Genomic DNA, 26,695 nt, shown 5'->3' with positions numbered 1-26,695 from the left:
TATTAAAATTCTTGTTGTTATTCATAGAGATGTAGCTAGAAAGTGGTCCCAGCTGGCTGAAACCATTAATTGCAGAAGAGCTGCCACAGTACCAGGTGTCTCCGGAGGCCAAGTGCCCGTACCTGGGTGTACCCCTGCAGATGTGCACAGCATGGACCCCTCCATGAAGGCTGGAGATCAGCCATACGGAGCCGGTGTGCCCGCTGCTGTGGCTGTCAGGAGCCCAAAGATGGGGGGGTATTTGCAAACAACAGCAGAGTAGTAGCAGTAGGTACCTGTTCGTGCCATGTGCCCCCAGTCTGTGAACGTTGGCATCTCACCTGGGCCAGTTGTGGAAGCGGGTAGGAGCAGCAACGTGAGCGTTACACCTAGAAGTGTCCGCTGTTTTGAGGACCGCAACCGCGTAGGTGAGCATCCAAACGCAGGGAGGCTCCGCCGTGCAGGCCTGGCACTGAGCAGTGCCATCGGCCCGATCCAGTCCAGAGGCATGGCCGAAAGCCGGAGAGACGTGGAAAGGCAGGGGAGCGTTGTCGTCATGGCCAGCAGCCACCCGCGTGTTTGTGTCACTGAGCCTGGTTCGTCAACATGGCATAATACGGAAGATTACTGTGCAGATTGGCGCTGGGACCAGAGCTGCAGATGTCCCATTCTTGTAAATGGGTCTTTGTGTGCTGGAGATAATAGTTGGGAAAAACACTGCCAGAGACACTGCTGTCAAAACTGTTCCCAGGACAAAGTTCTGGTTAAATAAGCTGCATAATCAAGCAATGAAGGTTTTTGATTGTTTCAAAGTATGTTTTTATTCAGGATCAGACAGTATTATAGTAACGTGTCCCTGCTGAGCGTGGGGTAAGTGTCACGGGTTAAGCTGTGTGCAACTGCGGTCCTGCTCCCAGGACATTGCCTCCGGCCGCAGTGGTGCAGCCTCCCCGGGGCATCTCAGCTGCTGGAGCTGCAGGGCTCTCACCGCAGCCATGGGCTCACAGCAAGGTGCTGCGAGGTCCCTCTGGATTGCACCAGACCCATTGCCCGCTGGCCAACAACATCATCAGAGGAGCACTTCTAGGGACAGGTCTGAAATTTTCCATCTTGCCCAGAATGCCCTCCACCAGGACCAGCCCTGAAGGGATGGTGAGGGGCTGCACAGGCTCCTGCAGTGCCGGCTGCCTTTAGCATTTCCAGCCTCTTGTGCTCACTGAGCCAAGCTCTGGGTCAGCAGCCACGGAGGCAGAACACCTTCAAGGGACCAGCATCCTTGAGATGTTGGGTGCCTTTTCTGAACCTGTTCTTGTAGGGGAGCAGTTTCTGGGTGGGGGTACCTGTGGTCTTCAACCCAAGCCCTTTCCCCTTAGATCAGTTGATTTTACTGTCCTGTGTATGAGGTAATTATCAATTTACTTTTTGTTCATGATTCATCCTGCCTAAGGCACATAGCTTCATGCTGCCCATAGCTGCACTTCCAGCCATGCTCGAGAGAGCACATCTGTCTGTCTGTCCTTCCTTGTTTGCTCATTTCTGGGTGTTGGGAGAGAAGAATGTCTGCGGAGCCAGGCAGTGCTGTGAGATGCCCAGGACCCAGCTGCCTGGTCATTGCTTCTGTCAGAGTCAACATGACTGTTGCTTTTTTGAGAACGCTTTTGATTGGATAGATCTGATTTTATATATTTGAGGTGATTTTCGGTGGAGGTTGTCAGCGGTTCACACCTGATACTACGCGTAACTCGTGCTTTTGTGGCTTTGTAGGAGGTGCTGTTTTCCATGGGTTGTCAGAAAGCAGTAACTGGGAACCAGCACGGTCATTAGAGGGATCAAAGGAGGTTTTGAGCAAGGGAGCGTCCCCAAGAGAAGGCAGGGGATGATTTTGGCACAGGCCACTTCTAGTTGCTGGTGGCCCTCCAGGGACCATGCCCCTGGCCGGATAGGAAGGACTTGGGAATGGACCCGTCCTGGCTCCAGATGGAGCCCATCGTTTGCAGACCGAGTCTGGCCCCCTTCACCGCGCTGACAGCTGGCAGCCGGTACCTGGCAGCAACAGATGAGCAGCTGGGACAGCCCGAGCCAGGGAGCACAGGGCTGTGCTGGTGGTTCATGGCCATGGCCCTGGCAGAGTCGCCACCCTCTTTGTGTCCACCCGTGCCTGGGCTTGTGTGGAGTGCCGTACCTGTGTCCTGGGGTCCTTCCTGGTAGGACACAAATGTCATGGACAGGCCTGTGGGAAGCAGGTAGATGCTTCCAGCAGAGCTCCATCCAGCTGCTCACCATGGTTCATGTGCTTAATGAATCCCTGCTATTTTAATTATATGACTGCAAATACACCTAGGAGGCAGCTTTAAGCTTTGCTATCTTGGCTATGCCTAAAAAAAAAAATTTGATTAGCTGGTTTTATCCTTAATATTTATGAGAACTGGAGAACAAGTTAATATTATCTTTTAATTACAAGTGTTACACAGATGTTAGTTACCAAGCAAAGCTTATATTTCAATTACCATCAGCGCCATCATAATACAAAATGGATACGAAGATTGCTTTTAAATGACAGGGTAACTGATACTGTGTCCTGTGCAACCATGGTACTGTGCCCATGTCACATGCCTTCGGTTTCTCTTCAGAGTAGCACGATCCCCGTTTGTTACTTTCCTGATAGCAGCTGAGGAGTGATTTTAATTTTTTTTATATTATTGGCAAGATTCTGTCTGCAGCTCTTGGTACAAAACTGCTCTCAGTCGGTGAAGCAGAGGGGGTCCCTGGAGGGGTCGCAGCCTGCTGTGCCTGCCAGCCCTGTCCTGCCCGCTGCCACTGCCACCGCTGTCCCACTCTCCTCCTGTGCAGGCATCGCTCTGCCCATCGCGGCGTTAATTGCCAAATAAAGTCCTCTCCATCTCTTCTTTAAAGGCTGTGTGACAGTGATTTCCCTCCAGCTGATCAGACATAGCTGCTTTTAAAGAATGAAAACTCAGAGAAGTGAACGGTTTGTTGTCTGGGTTTAACAGGTGGGTTGTTAGAGGAAAGCTTGTCTAAAGGAGATGAACTTGTTAAAAGTCAGTATGGGAGGTTTGCTTTACTGTCTCTATTTGCTCTACAAACTCACTCTGGTTTGCAAGAAACCAGTAATCACAAACTTCTTGCTCTTCTCTGCAAGGAAAAACTGTTTGTCCCTGGTTTTGTAGTGTGTCTTCAAAGTCTCAAACCCTCACTGAGCACCTGCAGGTGGTTTCCAGCCATACTGGAGTGACTGGTATTTAACCCAGATATTCCCCGTAAGCCCAGCGGTCAGGGTGGTCTCAGCAAAGCTGCAGTAAGCACATGCTTACGTGGTTCTATCACAGATTACCAGTTCTCTTTTCTCCCCATTTCTGCTGTAACATTTAGTGATCAAAACTGAACTCAGTTCTTCAAAAAAGCTCGAGCTGTTTACACATCATGGTAAGTGCTCCTTACTGCTTCTGGCCCTTCAGAATGAAGAACTTAGTTCCTCCTGCTCCAGAGGCTTCAGATCTCCCATTTCCTCGACATCCTTCCTGAGGCTCCTGCCATGCTGTCCCCTGTTAGCAGAGGCTTTTTTCCTCAGGCAGTCCCAAAGCCTACTGATGCTCTTAGGTGCCACAGGCAATTTTATGTTTATGCTTCACATCTCAAGTTTCAACCTTGCAAGTAAAATGGCAGCTATATAGATATTGGGGAAAATGGGGAGGGATTTGGCTCTGGCAGCCCAAGAGAGGAGAATGAGCCTCGCCAGTGGTCCAGCCAAGGTCCTCCCCTGCTCCAGCCTGTGTCTCGGTGGGACTCAGCAGACCTGGAAACTGCTAGGTCTTGCTGAGCTTGCACAGCAGAAGCACTGCAGGCTGGACCGGGTTTTTGCCCAGTACTTCATGTCTTCTGTGCTGCTGTTCTCGGGCAGAGACAGCGCATGGTCCTAGGCCACCAGCGCAGGAGGCAGTTGGTGTCAGAGGTGTTTGACACTTCCTTTGCTGGGTAAAAGCTTAGGGCCAGATTCTGGTTGTGCTTTTGCTTATGATAATTCCTCATGACTTCGTTGGGGTTGGCTTATTTTTGAGAGCTGAAAACTGCTGCTCCAGCTGATTAATGGTTGGAGACGGCTGCTGGGATCAAATAAGCTCTACCAGAGGGATCGATGCATCATCCCAGATTCACAGCCTTTGCCAGAATGACCACTTAAAACTGCAGTGCTTTTTATCTCTGGAGAAAGGGAAATACAGAGACGTTTTTAATATCTAACTGGAGTTTTGTAGGTTTTCCACACTGGGAGTCCAGACATAAATGCCCAATGGAAGTCAGTGGAAGCTGGAGGAGAAATCAATATATGTGGGCAAGGTGCAACCACTCCAAATAAGCATTTTTATAAGCTAAAGCAGTGTTCAGCTGTGGTTCACTGGCGTGTAGGATTAAGGTGTTTGATGTTTGGTGCGTAGTGCTTGCTAATGCTAAGCCTTGACTCTGCTCTAAAAACAAAATAAACGAAATCCAGCTTTGTACACTGAAACTTCCTGATGGCTCTCAGCCGAAGTCAATAAAGTGTCTATGTATGTAAGGATTATAGCACATTTGTCTCGTCTTTCAAAGGCAGAAGCGACTGAGAGATTCAAGAAGAAAACCTACTGCTTGCAGTTCGGAAGCAAAAGGAAGATCTCTTGAACCCAGCTGTGGGTATTTGCATCAGATGTGACGATAATGTCCTGCAGAGGACAGGATCACGGGTGCCTTAATTTAAGATGACATCTGCATTTGCAGAAGGAAAAAATAATTTTTGTGCAGCCAAGATCAAGCAATCTCAAGTATTTATCATCTCCGCAGATCCTGCCCAGAATGCAAACTACTTGCTTTTGTTTGAGCCCAGACAAATTTTGCTGCCCCTTGATAATTAGTTTGAGATAGGTCAGGACATGCTATTAAATGATTAGATGACCTTTCATCGGAGTGGGTATTTCGGCCCATTGGATTCCTTCAGAATCAGCAGGAAAATGTTATTGGATTTCTAAAGAGAAGTGGCAAAGCCTACCTAAGAGAAGGCAAGTTGGACCGAAAAATGTACAGAGCAGCAAAAATTTCAGCGATTGGGGAAAGTATCCTAAATTAACAAGAACAAAAAAAAATTCCAAAAAGGACATAATGTCTGAGTCCCCTGGACACCAGAAAACATCCAAATCCCGGCTCTCTATTTCCATGCCAACTTACACTATGGTTGGGTGGAAAATAGAAATAACTCTTGTAAGCAACAGCTCAATAAGTGATGCAGGGGAATAAGAAGCTAAGTAATTTCTGGCAGGTTATGGACTTTGTTTCTGCTTTTGGTGCTTAGTCTACAGTGTGACAGAGAGTGCTTTGATCCTACAGACTGAGGTTTATCCTGAGACTTTATCCTAAAGTCAGGTTTGTGTGAAAGTGTAAATGGTGCCTATGCTTCCTACCAAAAGAGCAAGGTTCATCCCTGCAAATTACAATCCTGGTGTGGGTGGTAGTAGAATACGAACCAGTCAAAAGTGTAAGTCCCTCAGATATATTCTACTTGTTTACTCCCAATGTTAATTTTTTAAGTATGTTTTGATTTCTAAACCTTAAATTGTGGTCTCATATTTGAAATTCTTAATGTTTTCCCTGGATCAGTTGGAAGCTGGTGAAAACAGCCACCGCCAAGCTGACTCCAGGGCAGTGGTTCAGAGCTGTGCCAGCTGTTCCCACTCCAGAGGCTGCTGTTTGTGTGTTCTCTCAAATTAAAGCTGGTCCCTTTGTCCCCCTCTTTGATTTTGAGACGCTATGGGAAAATCAGGTGAGCTTTGGGTGCTGTGCCATGTTTCCGTGCAGTGTCCGTTTGCCCCATGGGAGCATTGCCGGAGCTCAGCGTGGCACAGCACGGAGGAGTCCTGGAGGCACCCAGCACTGCGGCGGTGGAGGGACGCAACCCTGCTGCCCTGCACCCAACGCCCTGTGGGGTGCCTGGCTCCTGCCGCGGGGGTTTCTCGTGGCTTCCCAACCCTTGCCTTTTTGGCTGTTCTCACACCTCTCTCTCTTCACCGATTACTGGGGCAGTTTAAATGGACAGATTTACTGTCAGCTCAACCGAGGGGGAGATGTTTTGGCAATGGGAAGCCACAGGGATGGCTTTGCAGCAAATGAGGTTGGGGACATTCTCCAGGCGCTACTGCGTGACAGCAGGGAGCAGTGCCACATGTCTGCTGGTGGGAGAGGCAGTGCTGAAAATCTCCTAGGTGCTCATGAAAGTCGAACAAAGTCAGGCTGGCTCCTTGACTGCTTTTGCTGATAAAACCCAACTTTGTGCACAAAGTGGAGAGGCAGCTCTGAACACCTCTGTTCATGTACTGCATTTTTTAATGAGAACTCTTACCTTAAAGAAAGGTGAGTATTTCGAAGCCAAGAGTCAGTTTTACCCGCCTGTTACATTTTCAATATCACCTAGGTCAACGGTCCTCATTAGTCCCCTCTAAATTAATGAGATAGCTGGGGCTGTTGAGTGAAGACCGAGATTGTCCCAGATTCAGGTGAGAAGAAGCTGCCAGCTATGGTGACAATACGGGTGTTGTCATTGTCTGGGGCCCCATAAAGTGAGATCGAACTGGGAGATGTTAATGCACATCTCATGTCCTGAATCGCAAATGCAAGCTCCAAACCCTTTATGCTTTTAATGCAATAAAAGCAAAGGCAGCTGTATACAAACCATTTGGCAGCAGCTGAATGTTCAGGGTATCTGGGACTCTATTAAATCTTTTATGTGCCATGTCTTGAGCAATATACTACCAGCTGATGCCTGCCTTCTGCTTCGCAAATCTGGCAGCATTACATACAATTTTTTCTAATGGCTGTATTTAACCACTGAAAATTTCCTTTGTGCAGCGAGGGACCGCATTATGCAGAATGAGGACAAAGTAGTCTCTTCTTTCTGCTTTCTTGCCTTGCTTCGCATTGTAGATCTGCTCGAAAATGGATTGATATCAATTTAAAAAAACACTCTGACTTATTACCAAGTAGATGTTTATTCCTTCCGCAGGAACAGATGCATGAGTGGAGAAGCACAAAACAGAAAAGATAGGTGTTGGGGCTCTGGCATTTAGGGGGGGGCACATTTCTGTAACCTGGGTTACAGAAGGGTTCCTGCCTGTGGCAAAGGGCCTAAATGGCCGAGCCTGGCCGGGGCAGCACCGGCACCGTTTGACTCGTGTTAGATCCCTGCCACGAGCTGTATTAATGTGACCATTAACTATTACCGGCTGTGGTAACTATAGGGGTACAAAGAGAGCATAGCTGGGGCACCGGCTAAGTGCCCCCTCGCCCCGGTCGTCCATCAGCCGCGGGGTACGCTGCCCCGGGAGCTGTGCCGTCGGGCAGCACCGCAGCGGGGACCATGCGTCGCCCGCGGGCACGCGCCCCAGGCCACCCTGCACAGGTCAGCCAGCTCCCGCTCATCCCACGTGGCTGCCCCTGCTCCCCCAGCGTTTTGGGAGGCTTGGCTGGAAGAAGGACGTTTCCATCAACGCCCACGTTAGTGTTCTTTTCCGGAAAAGAGAGAACAAAAATTTCCAGAGCGCCTGAAACTGGCATTGCTCTGTATGTAGGTGATACTGTTCCATTTCAGAAAACTATTTATTATGATTACAGAGTACAAGAAGTTTTTATCATTTTCTCATTTATTGTACTAGGTTTCCATTTTCCCTGCAGAGAAACAAAAAGCAAATGACATAAATATAAAATGCAATGCCTGTTAAGATACTGTAAGTCACAACCTAAAAAAAAAATAATTTAGAAATTAATGAGCTTCTAGCTATAATGCAAAATAAACTGAAATCAGGAAAGAATGTTGTTCAGCGCCTGGGTGGCTGTTACTCAAAGGTTTGTTTTTAGAGAAGTTATATAGCAATGACTGTGTTTTAAAGGGATATTGTTAGGTCTTTTCTGCTCGAAGAATTTATAAAATATGAAGTTATTTTTGCCTGGTTTATTAAATGTACAACCAGTTTAGTCTGCTTTAGGCAGTGGTTGGATCCTGCTGGTGCCTTGCATTGTGCCAGGTAGTTCATTATAATTATTAAGTTTGCACAAAGCAAGGGTTTTGCCTTACGTTTTTGTATTCTGAACAGTCCCTGGCAGCTGTAGCCGACGAGCTTTTGCACGCCCACAGGCACCGGAGGGGACCGTGCCTGCCGGGGGACGGGGCTGGGGACACCGGTTCTCTCCCGATAGCTCAGAGGTGTGCGGGGGCAGAGGCTGCCCTGCCTCGGCGAAGCTGCCAGCGCAGGACATGACTTTCGGGACCGAGCGCCGTTTGCAGCCGTTGGGCTTGCTGGTGCCGCCGCAGGCAAGCGTGAGTTCGACCCAGAGAAAATTGCTCAGGTCAAGCTGCCCGAGAATGAGCCTTTAACTTGAGGTCTGAGGTGTGCGTGGAGTTATTTCAATACATAATTTTCCGTTCTTACCATAATGGTAATGACGACTGCAAAATAATCCCCGTAATTTCAGCATGCATCGCTAATTGGGATGTTTTTATCAGGCTAATGATAACCACCTATTATTTTGTCACCTTCTTGCTGCAGTGTGTCCTCGATGATATTATATTGTGCGCCATTAGCACTTGCAAATGGTTATTAATGGCAGTATTTTAGAAGCGCGGAAGAGTTCAGCGGCTCCCGTCTGTCTGCGATGTTTTCTGCCGTCTGCAGAAGCTCCCTTTACTTGCTCCTGTGCTGTGTAAGGGTGACCTGCTCTCTAAGGAGCTGCCTGAAGCCACCCCCACGTCAGCCTCCCTGTGCCACTCTGGATGAAGGCTGTATGACCAAAATGCCAAATTACTTACTTTTTAATGAAAATCTATCCGGCGCATTGTAATTGTGAGCACGTCTGATAATTAAAAGAGGACAGATGTAATTATAGCAGCTATAGAAATTCCATTCATTCACTTAAAAATAGTTACCTTGATAACTAATTAGCTCTTTTAAAAATAGTCACCTTGGTAATGAAGGTGTCGTTAGTATCAGAAGAACCGAGGGAGGCACACCCAAGGCAATGCCGGCAAGGAAACCCGTGCCAGCCTAGCAGGCTTCGTGCCTGTCGGCCGAGCGGCTGCCAGGGCCAGGGGCCGACTTCTCCCTCCAGGCCAGGGGCTGCCGGCCGGCCCGCCTCTGCATCCTAGGAGGGAGATGGCTGCGAGCAGCCGGTGGGAAGCGGACGTTTCATGGGGAGGGGGACCCACCGTGGACCCCTGCTTGCCCGGCCGTGAGAACAGGCTGTCCCGTCCTGTGCGGTGGGGAGCAGAGCGGGCAGGGGTGGGAGGCAGGAGGGAGCCGGACAGCGGCAGGCAGCATGGTCCGCAGCGTGGTCCGTGCCTGGGGAAGAACACGTCCCCCTTCGCGACCGCTTCTTGCTCCGTGGGGCTGGGAGCCTGGACGGGCTGCGCAGGCGGGGCTCTAGGGTTGCAAAACCCCATCCGTGCATGGAGGGTCTGTGTCTTACAGGGACAGAGTACCGCTGCCTTTCTAGGGGCACGGTGTTTGTTGTTGTTAACAAACGTACATTTCAATCGCTTTCTGCTAAAACAAATAATGTTATTTTGACCTTTCCGAGCACAGCTACGTACGCAGTAGATTAAAACCAATCTGCCAGAGGTTGGGAGCCAGCGGATGTGAGCAGAATGGAGTCAAGGCTGGGAGAGAAGCCCCACCATTGCCCGAAGCTGGTCTCCATTCGGAGGCAGTGAGCACAAAGCTCTCTCCCACGGCTCCCAGACACCTCTCCCTGCTGGAAAGCTCTCCCTGGAGCCGGCCGTCACATCTTCGAGGAAGTTCTTGTGTGGCTGTGCAGCGAAAGACAGTGGGGTGGTGCAGTGCCCAAAACGTGAGTGAATGGGCACTGCACTTGGAGCAGGGATGCTGGTGTCTGCAGATCCCAAGTCACAGCCTAGTATTTGATAGTGGGGTAGAAGTGTTGAGTGGCATGGGTCTCAGCCTGGTAAAGCAGCAAATGAGGATATGAAGCATTTTACTAAATCTCTTTTTTCCTTCCCCTTCTGTGGTACTTTAGGTGTGTATTGTGCAGAAGAGAGACACGGAGAAGATGTATGCCATGAAGTACATGAACAAACAGCAGTGCATTGAAAGAGACGAGGTTCGCAATGTGTTCAGAGAGCTGGAAATCCTGCAGGAAATCGAGCACGTGTTCCTGGTGAATCTCTGGTGAGCAGCTCCTTTCTCTCTGCCTTCTGGGGCTGCCTGCCCTCAGATGCTCGCAGAGCCCCGTTCTCCCCGTCCTCCTGGGGTCTCGGATGTCCATGGGAGCGTCCCAGTGAGCAACTACAATGGAAGTCCGTGATAACGTGAAATGCATTCAGGAAACATAGTATGGAAGATATCCATATGTTATGGCATCAAACATTTCAAAACAGCTTAGCTTCTCTTTTTCCAGCAAAAACCTTTGTGTGTTTGTTGGGTGTTTTTCACAGCCTTCTTGCAACTACCGCTATCAGGTCCCTCCTAAGGAACCCCCTGCCAATTTAACCATAAAGTATTTTTGTACCGTGGTGTGTTGGTGTGCAGTTCGACTAAAGTGTCTTGTGGCAGTACGATGCTCCTGGTGATTGCCATTAAAGAAATGGTCCATTTCATGTCCATGGAGATACTGAGAAGTGTGACAGTCTGTGGTGAATCGGATACTGGGTGGGGCCAATTTTTTTAACAAATAACAGCTTGAAAAGTCAAAGAAACTAGCATTTTTAGAGATTACGATTTATAACTTTTATTAATACAAAAATTATACAATATATAGTGTTTTACACAGTATTTGGTCCCTCTAAAGGACTCGATCTTGCAAAGATTGGCTAATAGTTTAAACAGAACTGCTCTCAGCAGTAGCCAGTGTGTTCAGTAAAGCGTTACTAAGAGAGGTCCTAACTCAGGACATTTTAGCGGGTGGTTTAAAGCTCTCGTGACCATGTTTAGGTCCGTGCAGGCACTGCAAAGGCGGCTGCATAGGCGTACACTGAGGGATGCTGGTGGGGTGGGGGAATTAATATGGTTGTAGGGCAGCCAAGGAGATGCACTGCATGTCATTTTTTACTGTGACTATCTAGACAGGATATGTTTCAAAAGCATTACCAACTAAAGCTCTTTGTTAGATTTCAGCCTGTTTTGAGGAGTTTTTTTAAAATTAGACCCTAAAATGTTACTGACTAACAAGGATAGTTTTTGCCAGTGCACACACAATGAAGTTACTATTGAGCAATTTGAAATGTAACTATTTTTAGTGATCTATTACTGAAAAAAGTTATGAGAGCTTTTCAGATTATCAGATGCGTGGCCTTTTGCTGGAGAATGACTAAGGGCAAAAAATGCTTTGCAACACGTTCACTGGCCACGTAAAATATATTCCTTTAGAGCTCACATATATCATTATCAAATTTTGCACAAAAAATGAATTTACAAGTTTTAGAAAAGAGTGCATTGTATCTTAAGATCATTGGTTAGTTTGGAATGAGACCTTAGCAGTCAGCCTCATGATCCTCTCCGAGCTCCTGCTGCCTGGGGGTCCAGGTGGTCCAGCCTCTCTCTCTGCCTTCCCTGCCCTGTGAGGGAGTGCCCGATTTGGGGCAGGGATCAGAAAATCCAACGTCTTCACCCATGGTCAACCAGCATGCCACAAACTGATCCTGTGCCAGCAAGCATCTCTGATCGCTGCTAGGAGGGAGCTGGGGCAAGAGCAAATAGAGGACACATTGCAGGGTGATAGAAATAAGGAGCTGATGGCTTATATTCTCAGACCGCAGGAAGAGTAACAATATGAGAGGTGATGGAAAACCTTTGATAGCCCACTGAGTGGAGGGTGACAGACTGAGAAGGGAAGAGTGGTCCCTTCTCTTCCTGTATATGAGACTTGGGTTGCTCAAAATTTTGCCTAGGATTTATTCCCCCAGTGTCTTGCACACCCTTGGCATGGTTTGAAATGCATTCTTTCAAATGATAGCATGGCTTTTTGTAAAGGCAGACTTCTGCAGCTGTGGCTTAGAGAGTGTCATTAAGGCAGGTAAGCGCTTTTTCCAATCCAGTGGGTTTTGAGATTGCCTAAAAATTTGTGCAGCCACAACCACAAGGAGAAAATAGTAACTGTAAAATAAAGGCCATGCTTAATTGGAAAATAAAGGGTAAGCAAAAATGATATATTATGTAAAAAATGTAAGGACGTCCATCTGCAATGCACAGTGCACAGTAATCTCCTTCAGTGATTGCAAGGCTTATGTTACTATTGAAATCTGTTTTTAAGGCTAGACTCAGTGCCTCGTGAACAGCTGCCTGATTTCACAGAGACGGAAGAGGGGCAGAAGCAGCAGTTTTTCCCAGGGAAGCTGCACACCTTGGGTGGCCGGACAGGCTGAGCCTTAGGCAGCTGGCTGGCCACAGGCATCCCTTCCCTCTCCGGCAATGTTGGATGTGTGGCAGGCTGGTGGGCAGGAATATTTTCAAAAATTCAGAAAGTTTTATACTGAAAGTGATGAAAGTTGGTAATACTTTACATACTTTTTGTTGATCGGTCACTGCAGAAGAGCCAAATCAGTTAATATTTATTTTTTCAGCATTTTAGCAATTGCAAATATTTTTTTCCAACAAGTAATTAAATTCTTGAGAAAACTTGCTCTCTTAGCAAATTTTTCCCTTTCAGCTCGTACTTTTAGAATAAACCTACATTTAAGATGAGAGCAGAAGTGTGTGATTCATAAGCATTATACAATCCCACATACTCTTTCCTTCGAAATACTATCGCCAAATATAACAATTGAACTTTGTTTTGTAGTGTATCTTCACTGCTGTCAGTCTCCTGTGGAATCCACTGCAGATTTAGAGAGGCGTTTTACTCTACAGTAAATATAAATCTCTTTTTCTGTTTTTTATGGTTAAATTAGCAGTTGTGTTTTCCAATTCATTTTCAGGATAGGGAGAGATATTTTAAGTAGGTTTATCAGAATGTTCACAATTGAAAATGCAAAGTTTCTCTGAAATGACTGGCTAGCAAAGCCCCGAGCTCTGCCTGCACCTCTGCCTGCAGCTCTGCCTGCTGGTGGGGTTACGTGGCAGCGCTCGGGAGGGAGGTGACGGTGGCAGGGCGAGCGCGGGGAAGTTAATTGGGATACTTCCCTCTTCAAAGAAGTGTTGCTTAGCATAGCAATAGGTTAAAAAACAAGATAGCGTCTTGAGTTGCACTTGCTTAATTAGAAAGGTGTAAAAGCACCAATGCTGGCATATGCTTGTAGTGGGACTGTTTGCAGTTTTCACAGGAGCTGTGTAATTAGGAGGGGGAAAAAGCCTGACTAGGTTTCGTGACTCCTGTGAGACTCAGCCTGCTCGCTCACATGCCACCGGTCCCGCAGGTACTCCTTCCAGGATGAGGAGGACATGTTCATGGTGGTGGACTTGCTTCTCGGTGGTGACCTGCGCTATCATCTGCAACAAAACGTTCAGTTTACGGAAGAAACGGTCAAACTCTACATCTGTGAGATGGCGCTGGCTCTCGACTACCTACGAAGTCAGCATATTATCCACAGGTAACCATGCAGTCTCTTACTCGCAGTTGGTAGCTGGCAGGAGCTGCCCGTGCACCGCGCTGCCCACGGCTGTTTTGGGGTGGGTGATGCTGTCTTTGCTTAATGCCACCGGTGCCCCTGAGTCAGGGAACAGTTGGCACTAAACTGCACTGGCAGTGCTGTTCCTGGGTACCCTCTGCCTGCTGGTCCTGCTCCCCTGTCACTTGGAGGAAGCCTGATGCTTTGCTGGGGGCTGAAGGCACCTTCCGGGATGGGTTTCAAAGCTATGAAAGGCTTCACAGAAATAGGTCCTGTACTGTGTTATTAATTTTCCTTGGAAATTATGCCTGAACAAGCCCGATGCTCCCGCTTTTTTGCCCAGTTGCCCAGGAAAAGTATATTTCTAGTCCATCATGAAGGAACTTGTCTAATGTTAGGGTATTTTTGTTTTATTTGTTCCTAATTTTTGATAGATAAAAAAGTTGCAGGTTTTTTGTTGATGAGTTGCATCCTTGATCTGACTGAGATTTCATCTTGCTGTAACCTTGCTTCTTTTCCCAGAGACGTAAAACCAGACAACATCCTCCTCGATGAGCAAGGTAGGATCTCTCTGCCTTGCTTTGTCTGCCTCCTTCATTCAAGGGACAGATTCTTTACAGTCTTGAATACCCTGCATCTTTCTATCTGGGAAAAGTGTGGAACAAGCACCACTCCTTCTAACTGATCAGTGTTTGGTTGAACGTACCAGTGCATTGTAATGCCAGGGAAGATCCACCAAGGGCAGCCCCTCTCCTCGTTACCCCCACCTCGCTTCACCCACACTCTGCCTCCTTTCTCACTAGTGCCCCAGTGCACAGGTCACCCATGCCAGAACTGCAGTACCTGGCATCGTGGGAGGGCACAAAGCACAAGAACTGACTTTATTGAATTGCAGAGTGAGTGATCTGCACACATACTTTAAGCTAGTTTTGATGTCTCCCCGGGGGTATGGATCTGGGCTGAGCCAGGTGGAGTGAGTTCAGAAACCTTTATGAAAGCATCTATTGGTAATATTGTCTCAGTGGCCTACATAGGAGAAATACCATAGGAGATCCTATAATGACCTCTGTTCCAGCAGTCGGTCTTATAAAACGAAGACATAATCTCTCAGGACAGCAGGCTCCAAACCATCCGAGTTTTACCATGAAGCCTCATCAAAACCAAAGCTTGCACTTGCATGGAAGTTAATTAGAAAATAGCACAGGGTATAAAGCCCAAACATAAATGGGAAAAAGGAGACATAAGGGAAGACTTCACAGGACAAGGCAGTCTGTGATTCACACACCACTTTCATACCTGCCTTGTAGATAGAGAGCAGAAAGTAGCCTCCAGAAGGGCAAATGGCTGGGTTTTCTGTTTACCAGGCTGGCTTGAAAAATAATGACCTATTCTGAATTTTAACTTTCAGACTGATGACGGAGAAAGTAGAAACAGAGAGAAGGTGTTCCACTTTTCGAAATATCTTAATGATTTCTTCTCACAGCCTTAGGGTTTGGGAAGTATTGTTATGATTTCATTCAACTGGCGTGTCCAAATTTGCTGTGGTCTGTACAGAGTGGCAGCACTATTTTAGCTCTGGGACTCTGGGCTAGTTGTGGTTCAGTGGCTTTCATCAAAAACAGTTCTAGGGTTTTAATCAATGTGACCAAGGCAATATCTTAGTACAGTGTTTCCCTGTTGTCATCTTCACTGACTGTAGCTTCTAGCTAGAGCAATTTGACCAAGTGCTGGAGCTGGCGTAGGTTACTAGTTTGCTCCAAGTGTGATTTAAAATCAAGACCAAAAGCTAGCTACCATTTAATCACCTAGCCAGCCTGACAGCCTGGGAAAGCTTCAGCATCTGTTATGGCCATTCGGAGGGCTCTGACCCTGACCTGCCTGTGCCCATGCTACACTGTCGGAGGGCAGAAGCTTATGAAACAAATGTATTCTGACTCTACATTGCCACTGTTCTGCGTTGCAATTAATTCCTTCTTAAAATGTGTCTTTATTTAAGGTCATGCACATTTAACAGATTTTAATATTGCAACAATAATTAGGGACGGTGAAAGAGCAACTGCATTAGCTGGAACAAAGCCATACATGGGTAAGAAATAATAGCTGTTCCTTACATCTGTATTTTACCTTTCAAGAGCACTCACCGCATGCCGCCTGACAGTCCCTGTCTGTGACAAAGGCATTGAATTAATTTAGCACATTAATGCATGCGCCCAAGTCATTCAGCAGAGCCTGCTCCTTTGAAAAGTGAAACTGCCAGAGTGAATGAATTGCTGTCAGCACGCCCTCCCCATCCTGCCCTGCCTTCCTTGCTGGCCCCAGCCTGGGACTTGGTGCATGCTGGTGGGCGCCGGGTTTCTGCCATTCCTGGCGTGCTCGGTTGGGAGGGATCTCCCCGTGTGGGCCCAATAACGCCACTGCCCAGCAAGGGCAGGCATGCTGCTGCGGCTGCTGCTCCTGTGGCTCACCCTGGCTTGCAAAGCCTCCCCTCGGGCAGTAGTGCATAAAAATAACCATAAGGTTTACATACTGACTTTGTGAAATACTGGAATAGAAACAAACTGACATCAACGAATAACCTGTTGCATTTTGCCCTTTCTGTTCAGCCCCGGAGATTTTCCATTCCTTCCTGAACGGCGGGACAGGCTACTCCTTCGAGGTTGATTGGTGGTCGCTGGGAATCATGGCTTACGAACTGCTGCGGGGCTGGGTAGGGCGCCTGGATGGTCTGAGAACATGCTTTCTGATTGACTGCAGAGAGGAGAGGGAATTTCTTCTCATCTTTCCGCTTTTTTCCCCCAGAGACCGTATGACATCCACTCCAACAACCCCGTGGAGTCTTTAGTTCAGCTCTTCAGTACTGTGAGCGTTCAGTACTCATCTGCATGGTCAAAAGAAATCGTTGCTCTGTTAAGAAAGGTAAATAAATAGTCCTGTTGGCGTGGTTTACATTGTACATTAGCCACAATGTGTGCGGGACTAGCTGTAAAATTTTCAGCATGTTAATAAATAATGTAAAATTGAAATAGGACTAGTTTTTATGACTGTTTAGGCTTAAGCACAGATTAATCTTGTGTTTTGTTTGTTTATTATCCCTGTAATAAGATGCATTATGTTTAATATCAAGGGAAGCAAAAAGACTGGGTTTTGTGAGACAATCAAATTCCTACCTGGGCTAGAGCTGTGCCCTTCCAGCATCCCTCTCAGTGGTCATAATTACCTAAAAAGACAGCAACTGTGGCTGAGACGGCCCTGTGAGATGGAGGACCATGTGTTGCCCCTGCTGCGTTAGCTACTCCCTCTCAACAGTTCTGCCGGTCCAAAGGGTCAGATTTGGTGTGTTTGGTTGCGAGAATTTTCGGGGGGGGGAGGGTCCATATCTGTTGGACAACCTGCTGCTTTCCTTGTACTGCTACACAAGAAAATTGTTGATTTGGTGTGGAGGCTGTGTTTTAGCTTCTGCTTGCCTGAGAGCTCAGAAAAGTAGCTGGTGAGTATGCTATAAAAAAAAAGATATAGATGGTGCTGACAGAAAATAAGTGACTCTGATCTAAGTTAATGTTGGGTGGACAATTTACATAATTAGATTTTGTTTTAATGAGAAGCAGCATTGTTCGTTATGGCTGCAGCAGAGCATTCAGCAGGTTCACATTGCCATCTGCTGGGCTGGCGGCAGTCGGGCTTCTAGAGACCGGGCAGGATTTAAACATCTCACCAGGACAATGCCAGCAGACACCTCGGCCTGGAAGCCCCTCTGTGTCCCCCCAGAGCTCTGGGGTTTCAGTGCTCGGGGTGCCCCAGCCCTGCGCCCTGCCTGCTGGGGCAGCCGGGGGGCTCAGCTGGCACCCAGGGGCTATGTTGGGCACTGCGTTGCCCACCTGTCCGCTGGAGCCAGCTCCCGCTCCCTGCTCCCCGCTCCCGCTCCGGCACTGCGGCTGTGCTGGCATCGACACCCCGTGTCTCCTTCCTGCTGGGCTGGTGCCGTCCCAGCGGCCTTACTTGGAAATTGGGAATTCCCCCCTTTTCATTTTAATGATGAAGATAATTTTATGGTGTGAAAAAGTGCCTGGAAAGTTCCCCAGGCGGCAGTTGCTGGTCGAGGCAGTCTTTTGCCCCGTGCCCTTCACAAGCATCGCTGTGCTTGGGTGCTTGGCAGGCTCTAAGCACAGTCATGCCTGCTTCTTGCATAGTTAACTTTGGCGTTGGAAAAACACTCGATGCTGGCTCTATTTTCTGCAAAAAGGTTGTAACCACCTGTAACTAGCGTGCCTAGAATTATGCCGCATTTTTCTAAAGGAAATGGTCCTAGATGGGCATTTTGTAGAGGTCCTACCATAGGTGTCCGTCAGCTGGGAGACCTTATGTGCTCAGCTTGCAGATGCCCGAAACTGAGCTGAGGCAGCCAGAGGTCAGGACTCAAATTCTAGGTGCTCTGGAAAAATGGCAAGAGCTGGTCTAGAGGTGGGCTGCGGCTCCAGCACCAGTGGCAGTGGCACAGGCAGGCAGGGGGACCGGTTCCTGGAGAGGGGTGAGGGTGGGCGCAACTGCATGGGAGAGGAGGGACATGCACGGGGCTCTGAACGTGCACTGCAAAGGTGGCATCAACCGAGTTTCAGTGAAGATGTTCACAAGGGGAGACTAGGCACAGAATTTTCTGGAAGCCCTACCCAGACCCTGTGTTAGAAGTACCTCCACATTAGACGTACCACCGTGTTAGGCGTACCTCCAGCAGTCCTGGGAGCTGTAACTCAAGTCAGCTGAGCATACAGCGTGGTCTGTGGTGCTGAATTCTTGGAAAAATCAGGTCTGTCCTTGGACTGGTGTCTCAGCGGATCAAGTGATCGTTTTGATTTTTTTTCTCTGTGCTTAGTAATCTGTGCGTGTGATAAACGGAGTAGTATCCCCTGGTGTCACAGAAATGGTGTGACAACAGGACTTGTGGAGTTTGAAACCAAAACGGTGAGCCCCTGGGATCTTTACAAGGGAGCAGGGTCTGTCGCTGGCATGGGGAGGAGTGTGCTGGGGCAGCAGTGCCCGGGTGCTGCGGTGAAGGGTTGTGCCTTGTAGGTAGGCATGGAAGGAGCAAACCCGCACTGGTCCAAGAGCTCACAGTACCAGATTTTTGGCCATCTGGTTTCACAACCTCCAGAAAGTTTTTCTAGTATTTTTTTTTTCCTACAGTAAGTTACGTATTTCCATGACGGAAAGGTTGCTGCATGGCTGACCCATCTGAGTCGTGCCAAAGACAGGGTGCTGCTGGGCTCCTTTTCTTTCTCCTCTAACAGGAATGCTTTTCTCTCCCCAGCTGCTGACGGTGAACCCTGAGCATCGCTTTTCCTGCCTGGCCGATGTTCAGGCCTCAGCATACTTGTCCGGTGTGGTCTGGAGCGACGTCTGCGAGAAGCGAGTGGAGCCGGGCTTCGTCCCCAATGTGAGTAGGAGCAATCTGTGCCCCGGCCCCAAGCAGGGGCCGCTTGTTGTCGTTACAGGAACCGCTGCATTTGGCAGAGGCTTTCTGACAGAGAAGTAGCTTCTGAGTGTATTTGCTGCAAGAGAGAGTCTGTGCTGTGCCTAACGCGTACGGTGCTGTGTCCTGTGTCCCGGCAGAAGGGCCGCCTGCACTGCGACCCCACTTTCGAGCTGGAGGAGATGATTCTGGAGTCGAGGCCCTTGCACAAGAAGAAGAAGAGGCTTGCGAAGAACAAGTCGAGGGATAACAGCAAGGACAGCTCACAGTCTGTAAGTGCATTCTGGGGTAACAGCCCAGGAAAAAAGGCTGAGCTGCTGAATTTGGGGGTGTATAGCAGTAGTCACTGCGACAACGCAGTAACTGCAGATTTATTTTCATAAAAACATTTGCCCAACAGAGTCTTCCCGATGACCAAATGTTCCTCTTATGCAAATTTGATAAAACTCTTTCACAGTAATATGTACTTTGGAAAATTAAATGAGAAACAGAGGTCCCGGCACACCGGTCAAGAGAAAAACTGGGTTTGGGTAACTGTCTGTTGTTTTCTCTTGCCACATGAGCTGTGTGGCTGGGTAAGCCCCACAGCTCTGCTGTGCTCCTGCGTCGGGGTGAGGTCTGGCTGTGCTGGCTGGGGAGGCCAGCACGTAAGCATGGGAGAAGTGTGCCCCCAAGCACTTTCTGCAGAGGGGGATCCATTAGCTGGGAAATTAAGCTAGAGATGAGATGCATTTGTTTCTTCTTTTCACTGTGGGAGTCACAGTGCTTTTATATCACAGGGGAGATAAATACAAAGAATCTCGTTTTTACAGAGCAGACAAGTCCCAGGAGTAAAGCAGATCAGGTACTCGGTCCTGCAGAAAACAGAGTTTTGTCAGGGGTGTTTGCAGGTAGGGTGGTGTGCCAGCAAGGCCTGTGAGAACAAACGCACGTTACCCACCATCCCTGCTTTCCCTGCGCAGTGCCTCTGAGCTGCGCAAATCCCAGACCACGGGAACAAACATCGTCCCCGCCAGCGAGGTCAGGACCATTCCCTGTCTGAGAGCAGCACGGAATGCCAGGCAAGATTTTTCCTGTCTTGTTGTCTGCACCAATTAACTGCAATGGATCCCTTCCCTCTTCAGTGGGAGTTAATGCCGCGATCAATGAGACTTACTGTAAAAGGACGAAGAATAAATGGGGAAGCAAGGGAGGAAAAAAGCAGAATAAGCAAATTTACAAGGAACTCTCTGAGGTTTTGCTGCCAGGATAGTTAAGGGCACTTTGCCTGCCAGGACAAATGGCTGATTGCCTGCTGCCCAGGCAGGCGCCAGGCAGGAGCCTGTCCCTCGCCGCAGCTGGAGTGCAGCAGCAGCGTCTAGCTTCAGAGGAGGTCCCTGCACCCAGACAGCAGTAGTGCAGGAGGTAAAATAAAGACAGAAATCGGGAAGTGTGGGCCGTCCACATACCTGTGTTTCCCCCCTGCCCTGTGGGCGCCGCCAGCTTCCCTGGTGTGCATGCAGCCAGTGTACCTGCACAGCTGCTGGGGACGGTGCGCAGCCGTCTGTGGGACAAGGCAGCAGCTTTGTGCCTTGTTCTTGCAAGGACGCGCACATGCAGGCTTTGTGCTGGTCTCTCCCCCGCGCTGGCTTTCCTTCCTATGGGCAGATAGCACTCCCAAAAGCAGAATACACAGATAAACATGTTGTGTGTATCTGGAAAACAGTGTGCTATCTGTGTTTTATGGAAAACTGCTCGCCGCAGATGAAACAAGCCACTGGTGAAAGCCATGAAGGCAATCAGCTGTGCTGTTTCCATCATCTGTTTCGGCTGAAGTTTCTGGTGGCTGGGAGGCTCATACAGCTGGAAGCGCTGCGATGCTGTAGGCAGCAATGAGACGCAAATGGGGCTGCTTATGCATGTATTGTTTTTCTTCAACAGGAAAATGACTATCTCCAAGAATGCCTTGAAGCTATCCAGCAAGACTTCGTCATCTTTAACAGAGAGAAGTGAGTGTGCAGGGTATTTTTTTTTAAATTAAAAAATACCCTTTTTCCTGACTTCCCTTAGGAATCAGAGTGCCAGTGCCTCATGGCCGGGAGCATCTTACTGCAGGCTTAGCCCTGGGTGACTGATGTCACCCAAGGAGCTCAGGTGCTGCCTCTGTATGAAAAGCAATTCTGACCAAAAAGGGAGACAAGATCAGGGATTATTAATCACTGCCATTAAATAAAATACGCTGCAGAAAGACTTCTGGGATTTAACATATGTATGTGACACTGCTTCAATTTCCCTATTGGATCTTCTCACCCATCCTGCTTTTAGAGGATGATGGTTTGGAAAATGAAGGTGAGGAATGTGCTAAAACCTCTGCAGGGCACAAGCGGGCAGTGAAAGCACTGGAGTTAAAGCAGCTGCTTTCCCCCGTGTTTGAGCACGCTGCCATGGGAATGTTTGATTTGTAAGTAAAGGAGGAGATGGACTCCGTGGTGCGTGGCAGGGAGCCTGCCACCCTGGCCACGGCACAGGGCACTTCTGGCCGAGGTCTGGGTGGGCAGCGCTCCTGAAAGCTGAAGCCTTGCAAGTCATTGCGGAGTATTTCAGAGCATTTCAGTGTGTTTTGCTGATACATCAGTCCCTGTCATGACGCTTTTTATGTGCTGTGTGTGTGCTCTGGAAAGACTCCTCTCGTTCACCATGGGTCTGCTGTAGGCACCTCTCGAGGAGTGGTGCGTGGGCAGCCTGGGGCACGCTCGCTGCTGTAGACTGCCTTCACTTCACTCCTTCTATGGGGCATTTGATCTGGGGATGCCTACGTAATGCCTGGTTCCTCTGCTCCACACAGGCTAAAGAAGAGCCAAGAGCAGACAAGTGAGTCCATGTCCCCGCCCGAGACCACCGATGAAGCCGAGACGGAGGCCGAGTCTGAGACCTCCAATTTGAACATGTGCAGCTCCGTCTGCTCCTCCGCGGGCAGCAGCTAGGCTGCAGCCGCTGGGCGAGGGTCGCCGGCCCGCGCCGTGCCGAAAACCCGTTCTCAGGTTGGGCTGAGCACCACAGGCTGTCCTCCGATACCACCGGAGAGCACCAACAACTAGTCTTGCAAAGCTGTAGCAAAAGAGATAGTTCTTACAGAACTGCATTCCTGGATTTAACGGATCGCCAGTTCGGCACACTGGTTGCCTGTCATGGGTAAAGATACTTGCTATGCAACTTGTCAGAGGAGGTAGATCAACTTCTTTACTTGTTCTTTTTTAATGTCAGATTGCTGATCTGCACATGTTTTTAATACAGTAAGATGACAAGAAAAGAAGTTATGTCCTTGGTTACAACAAGGAAAGACATTGAGCAGGTGTGGCGAGGGAGGAGGGCTGAACAGGTGGTTTAGATTTTACTTTGGTGTTCCCTGTTAGTAAAGGCTGCTGTAGGGACAAGGAATCCCCCGTGCAAATCGGAGCAGCCCTGAGGCCTCTCTGGGCTGTGATGAGCGGCACCAGCCTCCTGGGAGCCTCGAGCTGTTCAGGTCCTGCTGCATAAGGACATCCCAGGTACGTCCTTGTCCTCTCGTCACCTGTCAGTGTCTTTCCCAACTTGGGGCAAATAAATGTTTTTTCTGCACTCCACGAATTCTTCTGGGGCTGGGTAATGATTAAACATGTACTTGAGATGCAGAATGTATTTGAAATATTTGCTTTCTTCATATAGCTGCTGCTATGAGTGGCGAGGAGCTGTGCAAACAGACTGGAGGGCTTGGTTCTGTTTGTCTGGGTTCGGAGGACGCAGTTTATCACAGGTTCAGATTTTATTGGAGGCAAAGTGGGTGACCTTGCAATGCTGCTCGGTTATGAAAGAGGGGAATATCTTATTCCACCCTTTGATTTACTTTATTTTCGGTGTAAAGTAAAAGTACTGTATATAATTTACCAATACCTGTTTTAACTTCTTAATAAGATGGGAGATCTCCTTAACTTGTTCCAGCTGTGGATATTGCCTTTCTTGTTTCAGAAGCCTTCACTATATGAGTTGCTTAATCTGCTGTAGAGTGGCTTTTGGTTACTATTGCTAAAAATGAGCCATGGGTTCTGCTGCAACGTATGGCTATTGTGGTACACAGGGGTTTCGTTAGGACTGCATTCACTTTCAAACTATCAACATCTGTTTGCTGCCAGACATAAGGAGGTTGCAGTGTTTGCATCCTTACTGTATATTCGTAATGCAAAAATGGATAGAAAATGTTTTTAACAGATGCAGATTCTTTCAGGACAAATTTTTTGTGTTTTTCATTTCTGCGAATAAAATAGAAAGGCCTAACTGGTACGAAACAATTTTATATGAAAAAAGACACGACGCATTTATTTTCCACAGTTTTATGTGGAAATCAGTACATGGCCAAAATTGCGCAGAATCGAATTTCCATAGAAGTCTTCAAAAGAAGTGATCAGGTGTACAGGCACAACTTGTACAGGGGAGGAAAGCGGAAGCTCTGATACCAGTTGCACAGTTATTTTCAGGACAGAGCCAGGTGAACGCTGTCAGACACGGCAGCTCTCGCCGGGGTGCTGAGCACCCGGCCCCCATGCCGTGCCTGCTGAGGGACCAGGGTCGCACCGTGAGGCCCCGGCGTCGGCCGCGGGTCCTTGCACCGTCACGGCCCGTGCCCCGTTAGGAGCTGCCTTACTGCCGGGCGGCAGGGGGGCTGCCGGCGTTCAGTGAGCCAGGTCTGAAATAAACGCTTTCCCCTGCTCCGTTTCCCCAGCTGCAGGAGGGTCCTACCCCGGCTCTGAGCCTGGGCTGCGCTGGAGGGACCTGCCCTCTCTGCCCCCAGTAACCTCCAGTCTGATCACTGGGAGCCAGAGTGACCCAATTACCCTAATCACCTTCTCCTGCATGTGCGCGTGCGGATGGGCCGCCCGCTCTGGCCACGTTTGCGGCCAGTGAGCAGACCCCGCTCTCTGCGTGGGCAGCCGGCTCCTCGCCCCCGTGCTCTCTGCGTGCACCCCGTGTCCCCTGTCCCTCGTCCCGGCACAGCCGCGTGCCTTGGTGGGCTCGGCTCGCACCGTGCGGGAACGGTGCCTGTCAGCAACGGCCACTAGTGATGGCCAGGGTACTTTGCAACGTAGTACTAACACTTGAGATGAAAGTCACAAAACCACACCAGGACTGGCTCTGATTTGCTTCTGCTCAGAGCAGTCTGGTAACCCTGCTGCCACCAGGGGCTGGAAACCCACCGCTTGGCCCGCCAGGACTCAGGTGGGGCAAGAGAAGCAGAACGAGGGTCAAAACCAGGTGTTTATTCAGGAGTTATAAATTACAGATGATTTACTCCACCAGTATGGGTAGGTTTTTTCAGTAAACTACATTGCACTATTTATCATCCTTCTGTAAATAATGACGAAAGTTTGGACTATCGGGATGACAAGGAGTGTAACTTATTTTTTGACCAAACCATTCCGTATGTGAGAGATGCAGATAGATCCTATTCAACCAGAAGCTCTCGGGCCAGGAGAGGAGTTGGCATTTGGTAGGACATGTCTAGTCAGATGTTTTCATTGCTTTCTTTAGGTCAAGTGACAAATGGCCCTTGAGGTCGAGGTTGGTGTGTGTAGGGAGGAGCTGGCTCACTTCTGAAATGGATGTTTCTCACCCCAAACGCTCTCCGTGTTGGTCATTTATGTTCCCTTTTCAGTACTGCTCTTACTGGGTAAATTGTGCAAAATATCCTTGGCAGAAACGGGGAAAGTTTCTCAGGAGACACCAGGTAACTGATCCTTCCCAGGAGAAATAACTGGGGGCAGATTCTGGCTGTCTGGGAAGCGCTACTGAAGTCCAGCGATGCATGCCAGGGGAAACTCTGCTTTCTGCCTCAATCTAGTTCTAAACCTCAATCACTGAGAAAAGTGACAGGACACGGAGCTCTAGGATCATTGTGCTGAGTAGCAGAGATGCCGTGAGTGCAATATAACTGAAGTACTCGGTTTTGATCTTAAATGATGCATGAGCATAACTTCACTGGTGCCTATTGGGGACCAGGTTTTATTGACGCCTGTTTGTGCCTGGTCCCTGGAGAAGAAATGACAAGGAAAGAGTAACTGGAAAATGGAAAAATGATAGGAAACAGATACGTGTTTGCTTCGTTGTCAAAACCTCCATGATGGGTTTCAATACACCGGGCTCTTCTGTCCCTGCTGTGCCGCTGCTCTCTGGGCCCCTCTCATGTTGCGTCCCCATCGCCGTGTCCCCGTCACAAGCCTGTGCTGATTGAGCCAGCCCTGTCGGCACCGCACATCCCTGCGGCTCCTTCCAGGGACGTCCTCTGTAAAGCTAATCCTGTCTGTGCTGAACTCCCACGGGAGACGGGAGCCTCTTTCCTCCCTGCGCCGCTCCGTCGGTGATGTGCTGTCACCGGCTGGCCGGCACAGACCGAGATGGGGACGGGGAGCTGTGTCCGGGGGTGCAGCGGGGTTGCCCGCCAACGCCGCTCTGCGGTGCCAGTGCCGTCGGTAGCCATCGGTGTTCGGCGAGTCCTGCACTGTTGCGGGGTGGCTCACCGGAGCCGGCAGGTGAACTGGCAGTCGCCAGCCCCGCCGCCTGCCTCCCGCAGCCAGAGCTGAACTAGCAATGCTCGGCACGATGTGCGCGCCGAGGACGCCGGGGCCGGTGTGAAGGGTTGTTCTCTGCGAAAGGGCTGGTTCCTGTGAAAAACGCGTGGCTTTGAAATTCTCTGAACTGCTCTTCTCCTGTTATTCCTTCTGTTGTGTTAGAGCCTGAGGCAGCTCCAGATGTGAGCAAAACTTGCAGTGAAGTCGTGAAATACTCCTGGTACCAAACCCCATCATGCAGAGCTTGAAAGAAGTCGGTAGCAGCTCTGGGTTACATCTCCACTACAACCAGAATACAATAATTCTCTGTATATAAGTATTTAAATACACGTATTTTTTGTATGACAGATTTATACAAGGTGTGCCATTATTTGCTGTGAAAAGTCTACATCGCCTATAAATTATTCTCTTTAAATTCCTTGCCATAAGATTGTTTTCTTATCTCTGTTGCATTATGAAGTTTTGCAAAGTTGCATATTTTTTAAGTGTTTCCATTGAATTCCACAGACTTCACTGGGAATTTTGCGTAGAATACAAATGCCAGATCAGGTCCTGATGTTTCTTCTGTTGCCAATTCTTTATACCTTGCCAAAAAGAGAATAAGAGTAATAGCAGCAAAAAGGCCAATAATATGAACTTGACATTGGACAGTGCTGAAATCCTGATGCCTTGGTAGGGTATTTTTTTAGGTTATTTCAGTGGAAATATATGTAAAGTATATCTTTGTATTTTATGTTAATACATTTCTGTAATTTTATTGCATGAAAATTTTACCATGTCACAGAATATTTAAGTTATGACAAGTTTGTGTTTTTGCAGGTACTGCGAGAAGCCATTGCATATGTGGAGTAATAAATGTGTATTTTTAACATTGCCAAGTATTTGTTGTCATTTCCAGGTTATTGATCTGTAGAAAAAAACTTTGAATCTTATAAAAAGTGGGTGTTATAATTACATTTCTTGATTACACTTTGCAGGCTGGGCTTGTTTAGCGTCCAGATTACAGCCAGAACATGCCAACCGCCCGCTGTGTCTGAGCGGCCCGCTACTGACGGCAGCTCCCCAGCCAGCAGCAGCAGTCCT

The 26,695-nt window shown here is 48.6% G+C and overlaps 1 protein-coding gene across 1 annotated transcript in view; it reads left to right on the top strand.

Moving 5' to 3' along the window:
• Nucleotides 1–26,463, top strand: part of STK32C (serine/threonine kinase 32C) — a 93,372-nt gene extending 66,909 nt beyond the window's left edge. Inside the window, exons 3-12 of the mRNA XM_049810458.1 lie at nucleotides 10,045–10,196; nucleotides 13,379–13,552; nucleotides 14,093–14,130; nucleotides 15,567–15,656; nucleotides 16,174–16,277; nucleotides 16,370–16,486; nucleotides 18,873–18,998; nucleotides 19,175–19,306; nucleotides 20,955–21,022; nucleotides 21,859–26,463. Coding sequence (XP_049666415.1) covers nucleotides 10,045–10,196; nucleotides 13,379–13,552; nucleotides 14,093–14,130; nucleotides 15,567–15,656; nucleotides 16,174–16,277; nucleotides 16,370–16,486; nucleotides 18,873–18,998; nucleotides 19,175–19,306; nucleotides 20,955–21,022; nucleotides 21,859–21,997 — 1,140 coding nt within the window. The 3' untranslated portion in view covers nucleotides 21,998–26,463. The remainder of the gene's footprint in view (nucleotides 1–10,044; nucleotides 10,197–13,378; nucleotides 13,553–14,092; nucleotides 14,131–15,566; nucleotides 15,657–16,173; nucleotides 16,278–16,369; nucleotides 16,487–18,872; nucleotides 18,999–19,174; nucleotides 19,307–20,954; nucleotides 21,023–21,858) is intronic.
• Nucleotides 26,464–26,695: the final 232 nt, after the last annotated feature.

Source organism: Accipiter gentilis, chromosome 9, assembly GCF_929443795.1.
Source record: "Accipiter gentilis chromosome 9, bAccGen1.1, whole genome shotgun sequence".
Taxonomy (NCBI): domain Eukaryota; kingdom Metazoa; phylum Chordata; class Aves; order Accipitriformes; family Accipitridae; genus Astur; species Astur gentilis.
The sequence above is the reverse complement of the archived record's forward strand: the minus strand, read 5'-3'. Positions and strand labels throughout refer to the sequence as shown.